Source organism: Myotis lucifugus, unplaced genomic scaffold (genome assembly GCF_000147115.1).
Source record: "Myotis lucifugus unplaced genomic scaffold, Myoluc2.0 scaffold_312, whole genome shotgun sequence".
NCBI lineage: Eukaryota > Metazoa > Chordata > Mammalia > Chiroptera > Vespertilionidae > Myotis > Myotis lucifugus.
In genome coordinates, this window is record NW_005871360.1 from 787869 (window position 1) to 805734 (window position 17866).

At 38.3% G+C, this 17866-nt stretch overlaps 1 protein-coding gene across 2 annotated transcripts in view; it reads left to right on the forward strand.

Annotated features, from left to right (window-relative positions):
- The window catches only part of MCM6 (minichromosome maintenance complex component 6), a 35741-nt gene that overhangs the window by 16594 nt on the left and 1281 nt on the right, over window positions 1-17866 (forward strand). Inside the window, exons 9-16 of one of the 2 annotated variants that reach the window (XM_006100435.3) lie at window positions 571-712; window positions 1625-1732; window positions 3805-3960; window positions 5643-5771; window positions 8851-9012; window positions 11630-11765; window positions 12874-13029; window positions 15257-15396. In XM_006100435.3, coding sequence (XP_006100497.1) covers window positions 571-712; window positions 1625-1732; window positions 3805-3960; window positions 5643-5771; window positions 8851-9012; window positions 11630-11765; window positions 12874-13029; window positions 15257-15396 — 1129 coding nt within the window. The remainder of the gene's footprint in view (window positions 1-570; window positions 713-1624; window positions 1733-3804; window positions 3961-5642; window positions 5772-8850; window positions 9013-11629; window positions 11766-12873; window positions 13030-15256; window positions 15397-17866) is intronic. The other variant, XM_023764025.1, reaches the window with a different exon arrangement.

The following is a 17866-nucleotide window of genomic DNA, read 5'->3' on the forward strand; positions in this document are numbered from 1 at the left end:
CTTTAACCTTCAAGAATGATGTTAGCTGTGGGTTTTTATAGATGCTATATCAGGTTGAAGGGAAATCTATTTCTCATTTGTTGAGTTCTTATCATGAAGGGGTGTTGGATTTTGTCACGTGTTTTTTTTTCTGAAACTATTGAGATGGTTTTTATCTTTATTAATGTGGTATATTATTAATTTTTGCTATTAAACCAACCTTGCATTTTTATAGTAAATCTCACAGCTAATTTTATTTTTTAAGTGCAAGGCGTTCTAATAAATCATTATTGCTGAACTTTTATTACTAAAGACTTTTGAAGTTGATGTTTTTGTCATGTATGAACTTCATCTTACATTTGACAGGAATGGATTTAAATCTATCTAAAAGGCCAAAAGAGAAAGGCTTTATGTTCAGTCTGTGGTTTCATATTCAGTCTAATATAGGTATCTCTGGATTGCTTATGATTAATGCCTTTCTCAGTTTTTTAAAAATAAATTTAAATTCTTAATTGACAAATGCTGTTAGGTGATATTCCTGCACAGAATGTTTTGTAGTCATATATTAATGAATATGATAACCTTGAACAGGCATGTGGAGGAGTTCACCCCCAGAGCTGTCTACACCAGTGGCAAAGCATCCAGTGCTGCTGGCTTAACAGCAGCTGTTGTGAGAGATGAAGAATCTCATGAATTTGTTATTGAAGCTGGAGCTTTGATGCTGGCTGATAATGTAAGAACATTTTATACTCTTGTATATAAAGAAATCAGAATATTCCTTACCATGTCAGTAAAGACCTATAAGTTTCTATTAAAAAGATGTCCTTAAAAAAAAAATAAAAAAATTAAAAGATGTCCTTTAAAAAGAGCATTTTTAGTAAATAATCTTTATTTGACATTGATTAATTAGATCTGTAAAGGCATGTAAGTTGTAGCTATATCTATATATATAAAAGGCTAAGTGACCTTCTGACCATCCAACCGACCAGTAGGTATAATGCACACTGACCACCAGGGGGCATACGCTCAACACAGGAGCTGCTGAGTGACAGCAACTTTGCAGAGTGCCCTCTTGCACTCCAGGACCCTTCAGAGAGCAGGTTTTGGCCCACCTGCCGGAGGCACTCAGCTGGAGGGACCATGGGAGGTTGGCTCCAGGGTGTGTCCGGCCGTTTTTGCCCAGTCCCTCCCTGCCGGGCACCTTCTAATTTCTTTTCAATGTGCACAAATCCATGCACTGGGCCACTAGTATGCTTATAAACATTGTTTCAATTTTACTCTTCACTTCTGCAGCTGAAAATCAATGTTGAAGTGACCCAAAATATTTTGACCCTGAGATTTACACAGTTTGGTGTGTTTTTTTTAATATACCTGTACTGATTTCACAGAGGAAAGGAGAGGGAGAGAGAGAGAAACATAAATGATGAGAGAATCATTGATCGGCTGCCTCCTGCACACTCCTTAGTCTTAGTCTAAAATGAGTCAAAAGCATATGGTTCCTTCTAGCTCTGGGATCTACTGTGCTCTAGTAGAGGGAATTAGGATTGATTATTTACCTCTCTTACAGTATAGGTGCAAACTTTGAGTTTACTTGCTATTTGACACCTAAAAGGCAGTTTCTTATGCTAGATTTGTTTGGTTACAGGGTGTATGTTGTATTGATGAATTTGATAAGATGGAAGTGCGGGATCAAGTTGCTATTCACGAGGCTATGGAACAGCAGACTATCTCCATCACTAAAGCAGGCGTGAAGGTACATGTGTCCACTTCTGTTCCACTGCATCGTGCCTTGTAGATTGATGTAGCTCTAGAGACATTCACCTGGATAAAATGCATTATTTCAACATAAAATGTTATTTGTTGAAATGGAAAACACAGCCCTGAGGATTATTAATCCAAATTATAGGTACTGTGAAAATGTGTCACTATGACAGAAAATAGAGGGTACTGGTGAAAATTGTAGCATTTCACAGTTCAAAGTTTTCACAAAGCTTCAATATTTTTTGATAAAGCAGGTTTTCAATTATAACAAAAATAATCTATTTAAATGAAAATAATAGGTACAGTCATGTGCCACATAACATTTTGGTCAAGAATGGGCCACATATGTGATGGTGGTCCCATGAGATTATAATGGAGCTGAAAAATTCCTATCACCTAGTGACATCTTAGTCGTAGTAATATCTTAGCACATCACATTACTCACATGTTTGTGGTGATGCGGGTGCAAACAGACCTACTGTCCTGCCAGTTGTATAAAGTAGAGCACACACAATTATGTACAGTACATAATACTGGGTATTATTGTTTTAGAGTGTTCTCTTCCTACTTATAAAAAAAAAGTTAGCTATAAAACGGTAAGCCATACTAAGGCAGCAACCTCATACATGATGTGTTTACATCTCTTGATTGCATCATCTTCTCATGCTTGATTGAGTCTCGTTGTTTTATGCAGTAGGCTATACCATCTAGGTTTGTGTAAGTGCACTCTATGATCTTTGAACAGCCATGGAATTGCCTTACAACTCATTTCTCAGAACCTACCCCCATCATTAAGTGATACAAGACTGTACAATATTGTGACTAACATTCGAGAGAATCAAACTTTTTAAATAAAGTAATACATTCAAGTAGTGAGGAAAATTTAAGCAGTACTCTAAAATATAAGGAAGAGAAATCTTCCCCTGCAACTCCCAGCACTAATAAGTACTCAGAAATACCTGCTGAGTTTATGCCCCTTTTAGGAATATTTTATATAGAAACAAGCATAATACATATAGTTTTGTTCCTTACTCATTCAACATCATAATTCTATTTTGGCAATCTTTCTAAAGGGTGTCCCAAAATTATCGCAAGAAGTAATTTTGATAGAAAACACAGGTTTATAATGAAAAATTGTAAATTTTTTATTGATTCATAAAGTAAACAGTATAGGGTTATGTATGGAATAGCATATCGGGTAAATGGCCTCCACGGCTTTGCTAGCACATGCGCACTCTTTTGTTATTGCCTGAGCAGCCACATTTTCGAAGAAGAATGGTCCGATGATGCCTCCAGCCCAAAATCCGCACCAAACAGTGACACGTTGTGGATGCATTTGTTTCTCAACAATCACTCTTGGATTTTCTGAACTCCAAATGCGACAATTTTGTCGATTAACCAAGCCATCAAGATGAAAATGAGCCTCATCGAAATTCAGCCACATTTATGCAAAACAGTCATGGAAAATTTCAACAAAAGAGTGCGTATGTGCCAGCAAAGCCGTGGAGGCCATTTACCCGATATGCTATTCCATACATAACCCTATACTGTATACTTTATGAATCAATAAAAAATTTACAATTTTTCATTATAAACCTGTGTTTTCTATCAAAATTACTTCTTGGTGAATTTTGGGACACCCTTTATATTGGCACAAATTACATCCACTTTGGGTTTTTTTATTACTGCATGGTTTTCAGTTGTATGTACCCCAATAGACACCTACAGAGTGATATTTGGGTCCTTTTCAGCCTTTTGATTACAAACAATATTGTAGGTATCCTTGAACACACATCTTCCTGTACCTAGCTGCAAGATAAATTTCTAACAAGAAATCTCAGGCTTAATGGGTATGCACAGCATTTTGCCATCATCATATGGGAGTACCTGTGCACTGTGTGTTATTAGACTTTAATTTTAATAATCTAGTAGGTGAGAAATGATGTCTTAGTATTTTGGTTAGCATTTACTTCATAATGAAAAAGATCAAGCATTTTGTCATATGTTTATTGGCCGTTCCAGATGTCTTTTTAAACCTATCACAATTCTTTCTTTTGTGGTCAGGCTACTCTGAATGCCAGAACATCTATTTTGGCAGCAGCAAACCCAATCGGTGGACACTATGACAGGTCAAAGTCGTTGAAACAGAATATAAATTTGTCAGCTCCCATCATGTCCCGATTTGATCTCTTCTTTATACTTGTGGATGAATGTAATGAGGTAACCAACATTATCTATCACTCTTACTTCTTTTGTTATTTCCAATATGAGTAATTGAATGAGTCAGGCTTGAATATATACTCCTGAACAGCTGGCACATGTGTTTGCACTGATCTTTTATTTCTCTCCAGTTGGGCAAAGGTGTATTAAGCAGTTCAAAATAAAGTCACTTGAATTGCTGGTTCCACTTAATTGTGTTGAGGAATATAATGTTGTTTGTTTTTGCTAATGTTTTTTTAATTTTCAAAGGAAAAAGGACACGGTGCAATATACAGATCTTGTAACATAGAAACCCACACCTGAAACCTGTATGTTCATGTTTACCAATGTCACCCCAATAAATTTAACAAAAAAAAGAAAAAAAGAAAAAAAGAAACATTATAATTAATTTCCAATCATTCTCTTTAAGATTTTTATAAGAATTTTTTGTTTTGTTGAGGATCTTTTTAGTAAGCTTGAAAAAATTGGAATACCAAAGAAATTTCTTTTTTTCTCCTCCAAATCAGGAGTCATTAGTCTTCCTATATTTTCTCATAAAGTTGAGTGTGTATCACTTTTTCCCCTTAATTATAGAATAATTTGAAGATTAAATGTAACTTGGATTTGGACATGTTAACTATTAGAGTTATTTATACTTCATCTTAAATATTTAACAATACTGCACAGCTCAGATGGGCACAGGACTACAAAGTGACATTCTGTAGAAGCTAATATTATAGGCTGTACTGTTAATTACTGAGCATGGGGGTCCTGTATTGCATTAGGCACAATCCATACTCTTGCTTACAGCAAAACTTCAAATATTATCTAAATAATAGCTGCCTTCCATTAGTTTTTTATGTTTTGGTTTGTTTTTATCCCTTCACAAATCCATATAAATATTTAACCCACCTACCCATAGTTGGGAGTTACCTGATTTCATATATTTCTATTTGTACATAATCCATTAAATTAGTTTTTTAACTGTTGGAAATAATTTCAGACTTACAGAAATGTTCCAAGAAATATAATAGTGCACATGGTACCCATATCCTTTTATTCTATTCACATATTAACATTTTGCCCTGTTTGCTGTATCATTTGTTCTCTTTACATCTACGTGGTTTTTCTGTATCATTTAAGAGTAAATTGCTTATTTTTTGTATGATTTTTTTCTCAATATTAATACTGTGATGATTATCTTTATATATTTACAAATGGTAATATAAAGTTGTGGCTAAGACCATGGACTCTGAAGCTGGACTGTTCGAATCTTGGCTCCATTGCTTGCTGTGATATTGGACTAGTGATTTAACCTCTCTGAGCCTCAATTTATTCATCTGTAAAATAGGGGTAATAACTACCTAATAATAAGGTTTTGGTGAAGCTTATATGAGTTAATGCTTCTATACACACTTAGGCAATAGTGGCTGGCATATACTAAGGGCCCTAGAAATCTGCTATTGTTATTAAAGTCAGTTAATTCCTTCAGGAATATTCTTGGAGTGGGGCAAAGGTAAACATTTTAATTTGGTTTTAAATGAAACTGGTACCAAACTTGCCTCAGAAATCTTGTACCTATGAATACATCTTTCAGTGGCATATTAGAGCTTATTTTTAGCTATGACTAATTTCTTAATGCCTAGGATAGTCTGGAGTGGATATTGATGTGACTGATCAAAGTGATTTTTTTTTTTAATTAGGTTACAGATTATGCTATTGCAAGGCGTATAGTAGACTTGCATTCAAGGATTGAAGATTCGATTGATCGTGTTTATTCCCTTGATGATATCAGGAGGTATCTTCTCTTTGCAAGGCAGTTTAAGCCAAAGGTAACCTGCATTTTTTATACTAGAATAGAGCATCATGGGTATATTTTAAATGGCATTTAGAAAAAAAGATTACATGGAGAAATCTGAACCTGTACTTGTTTGGGTTTTTTGTTTCTTTATTTTTGGGGGTTTTGTTTGTTTGTTTAGAAGTTTGTTTCTTCAGAGAGTTGAGAAAAGGGCATTTTAAAAACATCTGAATAATTCCATTTCTTTTCCTTGTTATGTGCTAATAACAATTTTTTGGGGATGAGAGTTTTTGGGGGTTTTTTAAAATATATTTTTATTGATTTCAGAGAGGAAGGGAGAGCAAGAGAGAGATAGAAACTTCAATGATGAGCGTGAATCATTGATTGGCTGCCTCCTACCCACCCCCTACTGGGGATCAAACCCTCAACCTGGGCATGTGCCCTGACCGGGAATTGAACCTGCAACCTTGTTGGTGCATAGGACAATACTCCCAACTGAGCCACCTGGCTGGGGCAGACATTCTTTTATTTTAACCATTCCTAAGAATCATAAAAGTGTGTATGTGTTTAGTAGTCTACTGAATGCTCTCATATCTTTCTCTGAGGAAAAACTTGGATTCCTCTGGATAATTGTGAATGAACATGATTGTTATTTTACAGTAGTTGATGTAGTTCATTAGATTGAATCTGCACTGGATCCAGGATAGTTACTTAGACATTTATTTTTAAAATAAACCTCCATTTAATAGCCCAGCTGGAGTGGCTCAGTGGTTGAACCAGGAGGTCACAGTTCAATTCCTGGTCAGGGTACATGCCCAGGTTTCGGGCTCGATCCCTGGTAGGGGGCATACAGGAGGCAGACAATCAATAATTCTTGCTTATTGATGGTTGTTTTTTTTAAATATATTTTATTGATTTTTTACAGAGAAGGAGGGAGAGGGATAGAGAGTTAGAAACATTGATGAGAGAGAAACATCAATTCAGCTGCCTCCTGCACACTCCCTACTGGGGGTGTGCCCGCAACCAAGGTACATGCCCTTGACCGGAATCGAACCTGGGACCCTTGAGTCCGCAGGCTGACGCTCTATCCACTGAGCCAAACCGGTTAGAGTGCTTATTGATGTTTTTATCTCTCTTTCCTTCTCCCTTCTTCTCTCTGAAAATTAATTTAAAAATTAATAATAATAAATAAATAAACCTCCAGTTGGCATTTCCTAAAATAGAATATGGAAAGAAAAAAATGTTTGCTTGATTCTGGTTGATTCTAGGTTTTTACACATTATTGTCTGGCTTGACGTTTAGAAGTTATTCTTTTTTTTTAATGTGCCCTAACTGGGAATTGAACCAGCAACCTTTTGGTTAACGGGATGCCACTCCAACCAACTAAGCCATCTGGCCAGGGCTTGGAAGTTATTCTTAGTCTTTCATTATTTATCACTTTCACTTAGTTATCCTATATAAAAAAAAGCCTAGTATGCAAATAGACCGAATGGCCAGTGGAACAACTGGTCACTATGATGTGCACTGACCACCAGGGGGCAGACGCTCAACGCAGGAGCAGCCAAGGCGGGTGACAGCGGGGCTCCCGATCACCCTACCAGTCACCCCACAGAGGGAGGTGACCAGGAGCGGCGGCGGGGCGAGCAGGCAGCGCCAGGCCGGCCAATGAGGGTGCCAGCGGGGGCCCCTGATCGCCAGCCATGCCTAGGGACCCTACCTATGCATGAATTTCGTGCACTGGGCCTCTAGTTTATAATATTGGGATTGACTCTACTGTCCCAATAGAAGTTTAGTGCGTCTTTTAAAACTAAGGATTATGGGTCACTTTTGTGTGAAGAGGCATTTGTACTCCATGACTGTGTACTGGCCCTTCTCTGATCTTGGCATGCATTCTTTGTTAACATGCTGAGTTCCTTGCTCTGAAAAACTGAGGGTTCACTCTAGCTGGTTTGGCTCAGTGGATAGAGCGTCGGCCTGCGGATTGAAGGGTCCTGGGTTTGATTCTGGTCAAGGGCACATGCCCAGGTTGTGGGCTTGAGCCCCAGTAGGGGCCATGTAGGTGGCAGCTGATCAATGATTCACTCTCATCATTGATGTTTCAATCTCTCTCTCCCTCTTCCTTCCTCTTTGAAATCAATAAGTCATAATATATATGTGTATTGTCCTTTTTTTTCCTAAAGACAACATAAATGAATTGAATCTCAAGAATAGCCTGCGCATTGTTTAATGGGCTCTGGCATCTTGGGTGAAAAGATTACATCCTATCCCATTGCTTCAGCTTGTTACATATCTTTTATATATATAAAAGGCTAAGTGTCCGTCCATCTGACCAGTAGCTATCATGTGCACTGACCACCAGGGGCAGATGCTCAACGCAGGAGCTGCCATGTTGCACACTGACCATTTAAAAATAAACAGCACCATGGACCTGGCACTGACACACCAACACTCGGCTTCCCCCACGTGGGACACAGGCCCCGCCACCACCCCCCATGGCCCAAAATGCAGCCCACAGCCCAGCCCAGCCCAGCCCAGAAACGGTGGCTGTGGACGCTGGGTAATGACGTCACGTGGCAACATCCAGCTTCCTCTCCCTAGCGACTAGCATCCTTGGAGTTTCTTCAGCCCAGGAACCCAACTTGCTTTATAGCCAGGTGCTAACATTTTACAGTTTAACCAAATGTTTGTGAAGCATTTTCTCATGCCTCATCTCGTTTGATCCTCACAGAAGTCCTGGAGTAGGTAGATAGGAGACTCAGTGGAATCCTGTTTTCTTTTCATTAGCAAGATGAGAATAGCAACATTAAAATATTTCTTCTAATTAATTTCAATGTGTGTGAATCCATGCACCGGGACACTAGTCTTTTTTAGAAATTGTCATTTTCCTTAAATACTAACCCTGCTGCCTTCCTGTTTATAAAATAGTACATGGAATTCACTGGCCTTCTTAGTTTCTGTTGAAAGGCATTTCAGTGTTAATTCCTTGTCATTGGCTTCAAAGTTTTGACTTTCTCAGTTCCCCTAATGTCTCCACCTGGAAGGCTCTTAAACCTCTGGTTAACACAGCTCCCGTCAAGTAGAAACGCTCTGACGTCAGTGATGTTCTGAAACAGATTTCCAGAGAGTCGGAGGACTTCATTGTGGAACAGTATAAACGTCTCCGCCAGAGGGATGGCTCTGGAGTCAGCAAGTCGTCCTGGAGGATTACAGTGCGGCAGCTTGAGAGCATGATCCGTCTCTCGGAAGCAATGGCTCGGATGCACTGCTGTGATGAGGTATCAGAGCCACTTTAACACAATGGATGGGAAGAGAAATTGATTTGTTGGCTTATAAGCATGTTTTTATCTTTGGTTTGGGACATATTAACATTGTATAACTGTTGAGTGCTCGTAAGATATGTGACCTTGGGATTTCTCCCTTGAAGAAGGTTACTGTCAAGCATTTATTGAGTGTAGTTAAATAGTAATGAGATAGTCATATTATAGATTTGGTAATACTTATAGAGTGTTACTGTTAATGCTATTCATTCAAGAAACTGCTTATATATGCAGTTCTGATATCCAGAAAGTTTGTATTTTATTTTAGTGGTAACTTGGTTATCTATTGGTTCCCTACTATGAACAGTGATAAAACCAGCATGTTTCATATTTCCTACTCCCCTACCTCTCAACCATCTAATTTTAGAAAATAATATCTTAGCGTTTACCTTTGTGCAGTCAGATATGCTTATCTATCACTTGATTTATCATAGTTTGACTGGTACAGATGAGAGGCAGTCAGCACATTTATCTCTCAGGTCTCCCTGTTCTCTTCTGTTCCCTTCCCATTTCTATATATCATTTCTCTATCTTCAGACGCATATCATTTGCATTGTGTTCTGTCACTCTTAATTCCCACATTTGTTTTAATCTTAGTTTTGTAGCTAAATATATGCAAGGCTCAGTGGAGATTATTTTGTTATGATTTTCTAATCCATTTCTTGGCTGATTGAAATCTTCCTGTGAAGAGTTCAGTGAAAAAAACACCCACATTCATGAGAGTGATATTCTCTTAGTGTTATGTTATTTATAGTCTTTACCTGAATAATAGCCTGGCTTGATATACAACCTTTGGCTCATATTTTCTTTTTTTGTGAATTTTTCTACTGTATCCTAACATTAACTTTTGCTGTGGTGAAATCTGAGGCCAGCCCTTGATTAATTTTGCTCCCATGAATAACTTGTTCTTTCTCTTTTTCAAAAGTATTCTTTTTTATTTTCCTAGGCCAGTAAGTTTATTAGGATATGTCTTGATATTGACTGTTCTTAAATGACTTAGTGTCTTTGTTAATAGTTTTTTGTCTTTTTTAAAAATTGCTCTGCTGGGTTTATCTTGTTACAGGGCTCAGCTGGTTAGGGAGGGAGATTTAGAGAGACTGTAGGTTATTTATAAAAGTACTTGAAGCAACCCCCCCCAAAAAAAAACAACAACAACAAAAACATGGACATGTCATTTTTCTTTTAAATAAGCTTTTTTATTGAAGCAGAACATACGTATAGAAAAGTGCAAATATTATAAGTGTACAACTCATTTAACTTTCAGTGAGCATGCCTGTGTAACCTAATTTCACTTAGTATAATGTCCTCAAGGTTCATCAATGTTACAGCATGGACAGGATTTCCTTCCATGTAACATTCCATTGTATGTATTTAGCACATTTTTAAAATCCATCGGTGGATATTTGGGTTGCTTCCACACCTCTTGGCTATTTTGAATAATGGTACAATGGGCATAGGTATACTTTATTTATGTTTTAGATATTAACCCCCATCATATATAGCATTTGCAAATATTTTCTCCCATTCTGTAGGTCGCCTTTTTTACTCTATAATTTCCTCAACTTAGAAGTTTTTGAATTGGATGTAGTCTCATTTGTCAATTTTATTTTTTGTTGCCTTTGCTTTATTTTTATTGATTTCACAGAGGAAGGGAGAGCGAGACAGAAACATGAATGATGAGAGAGAATCATTGATCGGCTGCCTCCTGCATGCCCAATACTGGGGGTCGAGCCCACAACCAGGGCATATTCCCTGATCGGGAATTGAACTGTGGCCTCCTGGTTCATAGGTCAACACTCAACTACTGAGCCCCGCTGGCCAGGCTGTTGCCTGTGCTTTTGATGTCATATCCCAGAAACCATTACTAAATCCAATGTCATGAAACTTTTCAAACCCCGTTTTCTTACAGATTGTTTTTTATAGTTTTAGGTCTTTAATTTATTTTGAGTTAATTTATTATTTTGAGTTTCATTCTTCTGTATGTGATACCCAGTTTTCTCAGCACCATTTGTTGAAAAGACTATCCTTTCCCCAGTGGGTGGTCTTGACACCTTTGTCAAGATTATTTGACCACATACATAAGGTAGTTCCATTTTCATTGCTTTATGATCTATCAATGAATATATCACAGTGACTCACCAATTATTCTGTTAATGAACACTTAGTTTCCAATTTGGGTTCTTATGGGATATACATATCTTTTGATCATATAATGTATATATGTAAACTTTTCTGTTGGGTATATATATATTTAGGAGTGGAATTGTTGGGTCTTAGGTTGTACGTGTGTTCAGTTTAGTAAAGATTGCCAAAAACGGTTTTCCATAGTGCTTGTATCAATTTATATTTCCACCAGCGATGAATGAAAGTTGTTCTACATTTTTTTCCAACACTCAATATTGTTGGTCTTTTTAGCCATGCTGGTGACTGTATGGTACTATGTCATATTTCATGTCTGTGTGAGGGAGGGAGAGTGTGAGTAAACCAAAATACCGCTGTGATTTTGTCTGGAGAGAATCTGTTTGGTAAACCAAGAAGACTGACTTACTGATTTACCTCATCTTGATTGGTTTAGGTCCAACCTAAACATGTGAAGGAAGCTTTCAGGTTACTGAACAAATCCATCATCCGTGTAGAAACACCTGATGTCAATTTAGATCAAGACGAAGAAGTCCAAATGGAAGTCGATGAGAGCCCAGAGGGCATCAATGGTGAGACGTTTGTTTATAAATCTGTTCTGGAATTAGAGTCCAGAATGCCCTCTGAGATGCCATGGTAAAAGTACACTTGTTGATGGTTTTGAAGTCTCTGTGGCAAAAGGAAAAAGTGGATATTGAATTGTAATTAACTGTTTATAAGTTAAAATTTAATTAAGTAATTAACATAAAAATGTATTCTTACAAGACAAAATACACCAAAAATGGTGATAGTGGACTTAATTCCCCAACCTATTGTTATTTTGCTTTTGAATTAAAAACATTTTCTCAAATACATTAAAACAGAAAATTACCAGAATTTAAAGTTTTACATAAAAGGATAAAAATTTGCATATAATGTTATAGATGCATTTTAGATCATGAAATATTTCTTTTATTGATTTTAGAGAGAAAGGGAGGGGAGAGGGAGGGAGGGGGTGAGAGAGAGAGTGAGAAACATCAATGATGAGAGAGAATCATTGATCCGCTCCCCCTGTACACCCCTTACTGGGGATTGAGCCCACAACCTGGGCATGTGCCCTTAACCAGAATCGAACCCAGGACCCTTCAGTCCGCAGGCTGACACTCTGTCCACTGAGGCAAACCAGCTAGGACTAGATTATGAAATCTTTATCTCTCATCCTTCCCATTTCTTCTAACTTAGTTGTCTTTACTAATAGCACTTAGAAATTTGCCCTTTTTTTTGTTTGTTAATCCTTACCCGAGGATATTTTTCCATTGTTAATCCTCACCCGAGGATATTTTTCCATTGATTTTTAGAGAGAGTGGAAAGGAGGGAGAGAGAGAAACATTGAAGTGAGAGAGAGACATTGACTGGTTACCTCCCACATGCACCCCGACCCAGGCCAGGGAAGGAGCCTGCAACTGAGGTACGTGCCCTTAACCGGAATCGAACCCGAGACCCTTTAGTCTGCATGCTGAAGCTCTAGCCACCGAGCCAAACTGGCTAGGGCTGCTTTTAATTTTTATTTGTAAAATTACTAAATACCCAATATATCTTTGTTTTGAAGTTAGTATTGCACTATTAGTGTATGTATAAACATTTGATGCGGAAGTTTTGGAGGAACAGAAGGAAGACTCAGGTGCTTGATGTTTCCCTCAGGTCACGCTGACAGCCCTGCTCCTGTGAATGGAATCAACGGCCACAGTGACGACGCAGACCGCGATTCTGTTCCAAAAGCCTCCCTAAGGCTGGGCTTCTCCGAATACTGCCGAATCTCTAACCTTATTGTGCTTCACCTCAGAAAGATGGAAGAAGGTGAGGCCCCCAGGCTCAGTCCTTTACATAGCTGTGTGCACATAAACCACTTCTGATTGCTAAAGGTTGTGTTTTGTCGGGAGAAATGATAAATTGTTAGACAATCTTACTTTGGCAGGGTGTCAGCATATTCCAGCCTGGACTTTTCCCCACGAGTTCATTGTCAGACAAGATTTATGGGTTATTCATATTAATGTTGGCCAATTTTAATAGCTTGGAAGCAGGATTTGGGATTCTATAATGAATAGAGAAGTCCTTTATAATGTTTTTACAGATGCAAAAATCACTATTCCTTACTATAGCTTTATTTTAAATGTATGAACTCCTAGGTTATTTATATTTCATAGGCAAGTAATTGAACTCAAAAGACTGTATCAGCACAAAAACGTTCCAGACTAGGAATAAACTAAAACCCTCATTTCTCCATAGTTTAAGTGTGATATCTGGATAGCAGTACATTTCTTACCCGTAACTGCTTTCCCACAAGGTAGAAGGAAAAATAATGAAATCAAGGAGTCAAGCTTAAAACTTTAATTTGGTGGTTGGCCATCAGACATTTCTTATAAGTTCCAATATTCCGGCTTTCGGACAGATGCTATCATCACAGCACCCTGTCTGAGATGGAGTAAAGGAAGACCAGAGACTGTCTTGGCTTACTAAAGGTGTGAGCCCTGTAACCTCTGCTCTCTTTCCCCTGATAACTGGCCAGTGGGCGGGAGGAGAGAAGATAGTAAAGGAGCCACTAGAACAGACAGGTGCTCCCTTTTCATTTAAAAAGATTTGGGAGCTCACAGGTTCTTATGTTCATGTTATACTTTATTATTCTAGTTCTCTCTCGCACAAGTTTTAAACATGGCAGACCATTGATGGGGCAAAGATATGATTAGCACCCAGATAGTCTGCATTCCATAGATAAATTCTACTAGGTCTTTGTTTCTTTAAAAAAGAAAAAAAGTCACTGTTCACCCAGCCAATTAAATGTTGTTTTAATTAAAATAGCAGAACCTATTGACAATGTTAAGCGAGTACTTACTCTACAGCCATAATAAACTTTTCAAAGGAAGTTATCAGTAAAGCTAGAATTTTCCAATTTTTATTTTGCATTTTATTAGCAATTGCTAGAATCAAGACTAAGTAGACTTTTTTTAGGTTATATTTTATTTTATTTTTTTAAATATATTTTATTGATTTCTTACAGAGAGGAAGGGCTAGAGATAGAGAGTTAGAAACATCGAAACATCGATGAGAGAGAACCATCGATCAGCTGCCTCCTGCACATCCCCCACGGGGGGTGTGCCCGCAACCCAGGTACATGCCCCTGACCGGAATCGAACCTGGGACCTTTCAGTCCATAGGCCGACGCTCTATCCACTGAGCCAAACCGGTTTCGGCCAGGTTATATTTTATTTCTGTGTTATAATATTATGCAGGTTCCAACTTTCCTTGTGAATTTAGAGTTCTGCTTTGGACTCTTAGAACCACACAGTTCAGTCAGTATGAATAGACCTTGCTGGAATCAATTGTTAATTTTTTGTTTTGAATAAAATCCTGTGGTTTTGTTTTTTAATGTTTTTATTGATTTTGGAGAGGAAGGGAGAAGGAGAGAGAGAGATAGAAACATCAGTGATGAGAGAAAATCATCAATAGGCTGCCTCCTGCACACCCCTTACTGGGGATTGAGTCTTAAACATGGGCATGTGCCCTGATCAAGATTCGAACCCATGGCCTCCTGGTTCATGGGTTGACGCTCAACCACTGAGCCACACCGGTTGGTCAATTCCCATGGTTTTTGCTTCTCAGTTGACCTCAATTCCAGTCTGTCTTTTTCCAAAGAAGAAAAGTTATATTTAAGAAGTTTTGCTTGCTGTTGTTTCATTCCTAATTTATGCCTTCAGTTGATGTTGGCAGACATTCTCTTAGATGATGAAGCATAAAAAGGTGAAGGAAACACCTTATACTCTGAAATATTAGTAGCTTTAAGGCTTGTTTCTTATCATCTCTATTTAATTTGATTTTTCTCTTCAGGATAAAGTCAAGCATACAAGTAATATGACAGGTTATTTCAGGCTTATACTGGAACATTGCAAATCTTACTTCGGCAGATATACTTTCTGACTGGTTGGTGGTTATCTAATCTGTACATATCTGTGTGTGCAAGCCCCCAGGATTGACAGTACAATTTGCTAGAAAGATAATTTAACCCTTTTAAAATGTATTTTTGTTGCAGAAGAGGATGAGTCGGCATTAAAGAGGAGTGAGCTTGTTAACTGGTACTTGAAGGAAATTGAATCAGAAATAGATTCTGAAGAGGAACTTATAAATAAAAAGAGGATCATAGAGAAAGTAATTTATCGACTCACCCACTATGTACGTACAGAACTTTGCTTGCTTGGGTTTTGATGAGGGAGGGAGCTCGTGCCTCTTGTGTAGGTTGGTTAGATGTTCATTTATTTTGAATCATTGGGTCTAGTTAGAACTATGAATTGTAACAGAATTGACAGCATTTGATTGACTTATTTCCTCTATTATAACAAGCAGAATGTAAGTCAGATCTGGGAAGGTGGATTTAGGGTCTTATTATTTGAGGGTTTTTAACCTTTGTTTTCTCTCTCATTACAAACTTTCAAGCATCAACCACTATTACCTAATTTTTATATTTCACCTTCCTTACCTTCATTATCCAGTTTACATTCTAATAATCACTCTTGTCTTTTACCTTCAACTTCATTCTCTCTTTGTGTTACTTGTTTGGCCAGACCCCAGTCTTGGTTAAATCTAATTCTTTCTTTATACTCATATCCAAGCATTTAAAAATATCTAGAGAAAAGCATGCAACCATGTGCCCATTCTTATTTAAATGCATGACCACAAGTCTCCAGTGGACAATTCTGTATCTTATAGACTTTACAGTAGCCCTGCCGGTGCTGTTACTTTCCCCTAGTCAGTTCACTTTGTTAAAAGACCATTATATACGTACTTTCTCTCTGCTCAAATTAATTGGCCCTTCTCAGTATTCAACCTGTCAGCAGCATTTGTCACAGTTTGTCTTTGCTCCTGGAAATACTTGTTCCCTTGTCTTCTGAGTCACCATATTCCCCTGGGTCTTCTCCTGTCTCACTGGTTATTTCTCTTCAGTCTCTTTTTCTGAATCTTTTTCTCTTGTCACTTTTTTTTTTAAATTTCTTTATTGGTTAAGGTATTACAAATGTGTCCTCATCTCCCCATTAACCCCCAACCTCCCCCCCTCTTGTCACTTCTTAAATGGAGTACTGTGCTCATTCCTCAGACCTCTTTTCTATTTACATTCACTACCTAAGTCAGTGGTTCTCAACCTTCTGGCCCTTTAAATACAGTTCCTCATGTTGTGACCTCCAACCATAAAATTATTTTTGTTGCTACTTCATAACTGTAATGTTGCTACTGTTATGAATCGTAATGTAAATATCTGATATGCAGGATGGTCTTAGGCAACCCCTGTGAAAGGGTCGTTCAACCGCCAAAGGGGTCGCAACCCACAGGTTGAGAACCAATGCCTTAGAATCATTCTTGATTCCACTTTTCCCTCACAACTTCTCTTTTAGCAGCAAATTCTATGAGCCCTACCTTCAGTATGTGTATTTTCTGTTCTTTTCTCACCACCTTATGTCTGTCCCTCTTTGTATTGGCTTTCTGCCCAGTAGCTAGGCATCTTTTAACAAGTCAAATTATTTTAGTGCCCTACCTTCCAGTTCTTCCCTTCCACTTAGAATAAAATCCAGTTGCCAATACCATGGCCTGCAGAAGCCTACACAGACCACCAGCCTCTGTCTGTCTTGTTCACTTCATTTTATTGCCCCCTTTCTCTTCCTATCCTCCTCAGGGACACTGGCCTTATCACGGTTCCTTTGACACACCTCGCCCTTTGCCCTTGCCCAGATCCCCTCCTCCGTCCTGAAAGAGGCTTTTATTGCCCAGTCTGTTGAAATAGCCTCCTTGCTGTCACCCCGTTGCCCTGCTGTGTGCTTCTTCATAGTGCTTATTGCCTGCCAGTATATTCCTTAGGTGTTGGGTTTATCTCTCTCGTTAGAAGGCAGGCACCATGAGGGCAGGGACTTTAACCACAGTATCCTCAGGTTCTACAGTGTTGCCTGGCGAATAGAGGGGTCCAGTATTTCCTGAATAATTGAATTTTTCTGTTCAAATGGCAGAGATTCAATTGTCCTGCATTTTGCTTCAGTGCTCACTATAAACATATTGTAGGTATCACATCTGAGGGTTGTCTTATCTGAAAAACTTTACCCGTGAGAGCAGATGCAAATGAGTGTATAATTTCAGGAGCTGATGAGAACAGCTATCCATATCAGAACTTAATAAATAATATATATGAAAACAAAGCTAATAATCACTCCATAACCGGGGTGGTGCATGCTCAGAATTGTGTTTCAAATAGTGGGTAGTGTTTTTGCACCAGGCCCGCCCTTCCCTCCCTAGAGCCCCCTGGGATCAGTGTAAGATAAAATGATCCATGTGGAAATCCACATTGGGCCACATTTTGAAATTAACTGACCTACACTGATTAATTTGACTCACTGCCTGAGCTAATTCACGCAAAAGACTAGCGAACTTGTACGGTGCTGATCAAGTGTTCTCCCTCTGAGGGTGTGTTAGTACATAGAGTGCTTGAAAGTGTCCAGTCCTTCTTAATGGCATTAATGCTCATTCTGTGGGACTTTGCCACCTTCTTAGGATCAAATCACTGTTTCCTGAGTTCCTCCATACAGGCCTGGCTAGGAGTCCTTCTCATTTGTAGATGTTTTAGGTTGATGTATAGGTACATCATAGGCTTGAAATCTGTCAT